General features: G+C 40.1%; 1 protein-coding gene across 1 annotated transcript in view; it reads left to right on the top strand.

Annotated features, from left to right (window-relative positions):
* The window catches only part of LOC136836552 (uncharacterized), a 322,404-nt gene extending 314,442 nt beyond the window's left edge, over positions 1-7,962 (top strand). Inside the window, exon 6 of the mRNA XM_067100992.1 lies at positions 7,686-7,962. Coding sequence (XP_066957093.1) covers positions 7,686-7,862 — 177 coding nt within the window. The 3' untranslated portion in view covers positions 7,863-7,962. The remainder of the gene's footprint in view (positions 1-7,685) is intronic.
* The last annotated feature ends 271 nt before the right edge of the window (positions 7,963-8,233 follow it).

The raw sequence follows: 8,233 nt of genomic DNA on the forward strand, positions 1-8,233 counted from the left end.
AGGGTTGTTAAATAACTACGCTGGGGTGTTTTCCTTGGTACGACAATAGAATGATCTGTGCATGCGCCAACTTGAACAGAACGTCTGCTTGCTCACTGCGTCGGGGTGCCAGAGACCGCTACACGAGAAGTTGTACACTTTCTCTGCCGTAACTTTTCTTGAATAAAACACCTAGCTAACTTTTCACGGCTAACACATGCGATAATTCCCTAGTAAACACTTCCTAACTCCTGTACTCATTCATCTGGCAACACAACACAACTGCTCCCTACACTCGAAAGTTCGTGGTAGTGAAAGGTTCGCGGGCTGACGCTCTGCCTCACTAACCTAAGAACCTATACGCTTTCTTCTGTTTTATGAAGAAATTCTAACAAGAGACTTGTTGCGTTTTTCTTTAAAGAAAAATTGTATCACTTCCCTAGTTATCCCTACGTATCTTTAATGTTATCAAACTTAATGATAATAACCTCTTTACCTATCTGTTCCCTTTTCCAGTCGCCTTTGTGCCTTTGTAAACAATGGAATTAATTACATTAAATGAATTATTTTATTCCTGGTTTGTCCTTCCTATTTCTTAGCCGTTAGTGATGCTAGCCCTTAAACGCCGAGCCTCTACAAAAGCGTCTGCCGTATGCCGGCGCGGTTTGAGAGTTAGCGCCGAAGAGGAAAGAAAGTTTTTTTTCAAAAAATCACAGCACGCTTAGTTTTTAAGATTAAGGGTTCATTTTTGGCTATTTTTTTGTCATTGCCTGAAGTTTAGTATGCAACCATCAGAAATGAAAAAATATCATTATCATATATAAATATTGGAATATATGACAGCGTGAAAAAACATTTTCATATAAAATTGTAAACAAATCGCGCTGTGAGCAAAACAGTTAAAGCTAATGAGTTTTTTTTCGTTGTTTTGTACACTAAATTGCGATGATTTTGGTATATAACAAATTGTAAAACGATCAAAGCAACACAGAGAAAATATTATCACAAAATGATGCATGAATTCGTAATGCGCGGACGTAAAAAAAAGTTTATTTCAAAAATTCACCATAAATCGAAATATTGTGCTAGAGACTTCTCGTTTGTAGCAAAATGAAGGTAAATGATGGGATTTACTAGAATGTAAGAGTTTTAGCTTACAATTGCATTTTTCGACAATTTCGGTCGAGTTAAAGTTGACCGGAGGCTGAAATTTTGGCACTTATCGTGATTTATATGAAAATATTTCAAAACTGATAAAAGCTACAACCATAAGTTATTTTTTGTTGTATTCTACATGAAATTACGCACATTTTCATGTATAACACCTTATGTAACGCCTAAGAGAAAACGGTGAAAAAATTACGACAAGGTGACTACAGAAATTCTGAGATTTTCAGCCGAGTTAGCGCGCGCGGAGGTAAGGAAAACGTTTTTTCAAAAATTCACCATAAATCGAAATATTGTGCTGGAGACTTCAAGTTTGTTGCAAAATTAAGATAAATGATTGAATGTTACTAGAATGTAAGAGTTTTAGCTTACAATTGCGTTTTTCGACAATTTCGGTCGAGTCAAAGTTGACAGAAGGTTTAAATTTTGGCACTTATCGTGATTTATGTGAAAATATTTCAAAACTGATAAAAGCTAAAACCATGAGTTATATTTTGTTGTATTTAAAATTAAATTACGCACATTTTTATGTATAACACTTTATACGGTTCAAAAATTACGACAAGGTGACTAAAGAAGTTCTAAGATTTTCAGCCGAGTTAGCGCGCGCTGGGGTAAGGAATACGTTTTTTTTTAAAAATTCACCATAAATCGAAATATTGCGTCAAAGACTTCACGTTTGTTGCAAAATGAAGGTAAGCGATTGAATATTACTAGAATGTAAGATTTGTAGCTTACAATTGCATTTTTAGACAATTTCGGTCGAGTCAAAGTTGACCATAGGTTTAAATTTTGGCACTTATCGTGATTTATATGAAAATATTTTAAAACTGATAAAAGCTACAACCATGAGTTATTTTTTGTTGTATTTTAAATTAAATTGCGCACATTTTCATGTATAACAACTTATTTAACGCCTAATAGAAAGCGGTGCAAAAACTACGCCAAGTGACTAAAGAAATTCTGAGATTTTCAGTAGAGTTAGAGTGTGCGGAGGTAAGGAAAAAGTTTTTTTAAAAAATTCACCATAAATCGAAATATCGTGCTAGTGACTTCCCGTTTGTTGCAAAATTAAGGTAAATGATTGAATATGACTAGAATGTTAGATTTTTTGCTTACCAAAAAATACCCATATATATATATATATATATATATATATATATATATATATATATATATATATATATATATATATATATATATATATATATATATATATATATATATATATATATATATATATATATATATATATATATATATATATATATATATATATATATATATACATACATACATACATACACACACATATATATATATATATATATTTTTTTTTTTATTTTGGTACGAATACATAACTAAAAGGAATGCAGGTGAAAAACTTTTTTTTGCATAAAACAAAATAATATACAAAACACCAGTAAATACAGATATATAAAAACTTGTAATAAATATAAAATTAAATATAAAATCAATGCAGAATACTCACTTGTAATCCTGACTCTTCGTTCTATTCTTGTTTTCTCCCTCCTCCATTGAAGAGTCTTGCATTTTTTTCCTCTCGACATGACGAGGTACAGGTGGAGGAGGGAGACGCGCGCCCTTACTGCAGATGGGCCGCCCTTCAGCGGTCCGCTGCGCCCTCCAGTGTCCATCGGGTAGGTGCACTCCAATATATGACTACAGTGTGGTATTTGCGGTCACACTCCCCGATCCTGCAAAGTGCTACCTTGCAGGTGCGACAGACGAACCGGGTGTCTCTTCTTCTGCCATTCATATGGCACACCCGGCACCGTTTCTGCTTATGCCCTTCTAGGGGCTCCAGTGTGTGATCCCCTGCCTGCAGCTGACACACAGGGTTCACTACCCGACGGGACATTGGAATGTGAGGGAGGGCAGCAGCAGGGACAGGGACAGCAGGGGCAGCGGCATCAGCAGGGGCGGCATCATCAAGGGCGGCGGCAGCAGGGCGGCGTCTGCAGGAGCAGGACGACCGAGGTTGGCCCTCCTAGCGACATCTGCCCTATCCTCTCGGGGCAGATCTGGAGCTCGGGGCAGGGGGGCGGTGTTGGAAGGCCACTCCTCAGGATTAAAGTTTATGAGGGCATTCCTGGCCACCTCGAGAAACTGGAAGTGGGACAACCTCTGGGTGTCTGAATTGTACCCACAGTAGAGGATGTAGGCATTCTGGAGGGCCAACTGAAGGAGGTATTTGAGGAGCTTCTGTGTCCACCTCCTGGTTCTCCTGGCGAAGGAATAATACTGGATGAGTTGATTAAAGAGATCAACTCCTCCCATGTGCCTATTGTAGTGCCCAATGACAGTAGGCCGTTGGACACGAAACTCCTCATACGTAACTCGGCCCTGCCGACGTGTCTTCTTCTGCTGAACGACCTCTTCTTGGATGGGCTCATGACTTGTCGTAATCATGGGCACAAGTCGGACCCCCTCCCAACAGATGACGAAGACATCTCCCTTCCGCCGCCACTCTGTCTCTCCTCTTGCCAGAAGTTGCGGCTGGCTAACGAACCTCTTGAGGACATTCGGGGTCCCACGCACCAACCAAAGGGTACCACTGACGTGCACACCTGCTTCATACAGTTCCTGGGCCAGGGCTACCGAGTTATAATAATTATCCATAAACAGGTGGTATCCCTGGTTACGGAAACGATCCACAAGACAGAAGACAGTGTCACACAGCGTGGAGAAGACCCCTAAATACACAGAGAAGTCAACGACGTATCCAGTGTTGGATTCCATAATAAAAAATAACTTCACACCATACTTCTTTGGCTTCTTGGGGTTGTACACTTTTATGCTTAGACGCCCTTTATATGGCATCATCCCCTCATCCAAAGAAAGGTTCTTGGAAGGAACCACGAGAAACTGGCACCGTTCACAAATGTACTCCAACACTGGGCAGACTAAGATGAGGCGATCTGGGTTATTCCGGGGTATGGCCCTTCGGTTGAAGGCGTTGAAATACCTGTCCAATGCCAGGAAACTATCACGGGGCATAATGCTGGGCACATTGGGAGTACTTAAAAGAAAATTCTGCCTCCAATATTGCCTGACGTCGGCAGCAGGCATCATTCCAAAGAAAATGTGGGGCCCCAAAAAATGCGCCATGTCCGTGAGGTTGCAGCCCTGCCAGCGATACGACAACATTGTCTGCAGTTCCTCACGGCAGTACCGAGCGTAATCCGCCATCTCTGCAATGAGGTATTCCAGCAATTCCCACGTAAGGAAGAGCTGAATGAACCCCAGTGCAGTGAGAGGCACAGGGACGGTCAGTCCAGGTGCTGCCGTGAATGAGTGCATGTTAGGTGGGGTGGGGTCCTCCAACCACCCCTCATCACTTTCGGACGAACGGCCTTCGCCTAAGCTGTCGCGACGATGCAACCTTCTACGGGCCCATGCACGGGCACAACTTCGCACTCCCCCCCCCCACTAGCCCATCTCCCTCACTTTCACCATCACTTTCTGTCTTGTTCCCACCAGCCACAATCAGTGCCTCCTCCTCCTCCTCCTCCTCCTCAGACTCTCCCTCATAAGCACTGAAACCACTGAACTTGAGTTCACTTTCATGCTATGGCTTTCATACGGACATTGGGGGCAAATACTCGTCATCACTGACATCGGGCGTGATGTCCTCGTCACTAGGTGACCAACTGCCATCAAAATGAGGACTTTCCACCTGCTCTCAATCGAGCTCCAACAAGTACTCATCAATGTCCTTTTGTTGGAGGCCTCCCAAACGCTCACGAATACCCCTCAGGACACCCCGATGTTTCCTAGGGATCGTAAAAGGCACAGGGTGCGGTCCTTGGTCCCTTTCAGCCACACGTGGCTGTACAACACGGTGTTGAAAAGCTGGGTCACCTTGGGTGCTTGGTCCCTCTCCAGCATCCAAATCTAAAAGTCGTCTCACATGCTCACTGCCGACAGGCAATACGCGCCTTTCACGGTCCTGACGACGTTGGAACATCTCTGCAAACGTCCTATTGCATCACAAATACGTTAACACTCGCACAAGTTCTGCAAAACACGAATGCGTTGAGAAATCGCTCTCCGACGATGCGTCGCTGATGCTTTGTAGTGCGAGAAGAAAGAAATTCATGCATGCACAGTTGAGTCACGCTTGTAAACAAAACAACAGCATGATCCGTGAACTCCCAGCATCCCTCAAGGTGCGTGATTTAAAATCTTTTGCAAACTAGGCCTATAACTATTTTCCCGCGAATATTTAAAAAACTTTTTGTAGTCGACGTATTTTACGTCCAATTGGCACCTGACAGACAATTTTTGTCGACGTAAAATACGTCCAGTTGGCGTTAAAGGGCTAGTTATGGCTATTCTATAGGATCCTGAGCATTAGGTCGTCACTTTCATGGATTGGGTCTCGGTGGAGGGATGAAAGGGGGTTTTGTATTAAATTACTGCCTTAAGGCCAACGAGAATACCAACCGGACACAAAAGGGAAGGAAAAAATGGGTAACTTACCTTGGTGGCACCATTATTTAAGTAGTAATGTGAAGGTTGCCATGCAAAATGATTAGTAATTTACATTAAATTGAATTTATTTACAGAAAAACACCCAAGGGTGTAATCTGAAAGGCTGATGATAAAGGAAGTAAACTCAAATAAGGAAAAAAATGCAAATTTGAACTGTGCAATAATTCTCAGTCGCTGAGGAGTTGAGTTCATCTTGAATGATTGGGCTCTCTTGCTGGCAACAAAAAGTAGGGGAACAGGCTATGGCTCCCCAGACTGTGTACCAGGGAAGTTTACATCTATTGTAATTGCAGTACTTTTAAGATGATTTGAGGCACAGGATAGCGAACTTGACTGGGATATTTAATCTCCTGGAAAAGAATTCCAGAATTTAACATGCACTTATACACAAAATCAGTTCTCCCTCATTGATAAACAATGCACCATGGATGATTTGGTTAATTAGCTTAATCGGCCCAAATTAACACTATGGAGGGAGTAGTTGGTTAAAGTTCTTGATGCTTTACTTAAATGCAAGGCAATTCAAGGAATAGTTTTTTGGGCTGGTCTTTGTGAACAAAGGGAAAGGCCAGAAGTGGAAATGTAATGACGAAAATCTTGATGAAATAAAGGAAAGAATCTCACGAGAATGAACAGAGGGGTACCGGCGAAAGATTGCTACTCAGACCTACCTACTCAGGCTTATAGGGGCTCCTATATAAGACGTCAAATTGCAGAATGAGCATCATCTGCCGCCAGTCCAGATTGAGAGGAAAAATGTTCTACTTCTCCCCATGAAAGCCAGAGCGTCTCTGTTTGCCCTCTCGTGTTGTCTTCATGGGCACTTGGCGTGTGTGTGTGTATGTATGCGAGCTGGGCACATCTGAAAGGAAGTCTTGGGCCAGTAAAAGGATCACAGGGAAAGAAGCCTTAAAGTCTAAGGACCTAAAGATTAAGTTAGCAGCCTTGCCTTTGAGGGGCCTACGCCTATAATGATTATAACCTTTCCTAAAACTACGCTGCTCTCGCTACCCCAAAATGGGGGGAAATCTAGGAGTGCTCTTTAGCAGGGTGGGGGCGGGTGTGAAGATGAAGAGGGGGCCTATTGTCCTGATTTCCAGTCAGGTGTGGAGAGGACTGCTTTCTTGGTTCAAAACAAGTGTTGCCCTACCTTGTCCCGCCATGTTGGCTGGCCTAACATTTAAATGAGAAGCTCTTTCAATTAGAAATTCAAATTATTTTTGCTGGCTAAGAGGGAGGAATGTAAATACGTGAAAAAAAAAAAAAAAAAAAAAAAAAAATATATATATATATATATATATATATATATATATATATATATATATATATATATATATATATATATATATATATATATATCACTTATAGATTCCCCTTCGGTGATAATTCCCCATCAGGATATATCCGAGGTAGCGTGGATTTGATATTAAGCGACATTTGTAGCTTCATGATTGTATATAAATCACGGTGCGATAAAAATGTCATATATATATATATATATATATATATATATATATATATATATATATATATATATATATATATATATATATATATATAATTTGGACTGAATAGTCATATTCTAGAGTAAACTCTGCGAGATTATATTTTTTCGGTAAAATAAATGGGAAATTCAGTGAATGAAAGCTAATGAAGACTGTTGCGTCATGTATATTGCCGACTGTACTAGTACTAATATTAGTCTCAACCAAATACCAACTAGTGAGGAATTATTTTAGATTTTTGTACTTCTTAACAAGATTATTAGGTAACTGATGGATGTGAAATTGTTTTAATTTAATATGACTAGCAATAACATAAAAATACTATGAACTTCGCAAAAGGCACTGCTGTATACGTTTGAATACCAGAAAATACTTCTTACAGGAAGTGGAATTGTTAGCTATTAAAAGCTAACAAGCACAGGACCTAATTTGTCAGTGATGTTCACATTATAATCAAGAAGGAATAAAGAGATCATGTGACACAAGTTATAAACAAGAATTTTTTATTTTTTTCAGGTTGACTTTGAAAATGTGATGCCTGGCACCGATCTTGGAGCTTTATTCAACGAATTTTTCTCGATGGTTGGTCCTGAAATTCTGGAGCTCTTGGAAAGTAAGCTGAACTCTGATGACAAATTCCTTAATTGGATCAATGGACTCATTAAGCATAAGCATTTAAACCTCTACTACTAGTAACATGCACGTAAATAGTTTGCAAATGTATACCATTCATTAACTGTTTCAGTGCAATGATGCAGAATTTTGTTGGTTCTAAATAAAGATAAAAAGAGTCTTACTTGATTTTGCCCTCATTTAGACCAGGTGGCTCCTACCTTTTAAGAGTTAACGAACACTCAGAGGTTACATACTGTAGGTAATTTAAAAGCGTACCACCACGACTTTAGAAATTATAAAGCAGCCCAGTCAGTAAGATTGATTTTATATCCTACAAAACCTTTGAGACAAAGCTGTCAGCCTAATGATGGACTATAATTCTCAGCCAGATAAGCTGCTCCTTGGATGACGGATACCTTATGTTCTTTCTAGCCATTTTTTTGTTTTTG

This window comes from Macrobrachium rosenbergii, chromosome 56 (assembly GCF_040412425.1).
Source record: "Macrobrachium rosenbergii isolate ZJJX-2024 chromosome 56, ASM4041242v1, whole genome shotgun sequence".
Taxonomy (NCBI): Eukaryota; Metazoa; Arthropoda; class Malacostraca; order Decapoda; family Palaemonidae; genus Macrobrachium; species Macrobrachium rosenbergii.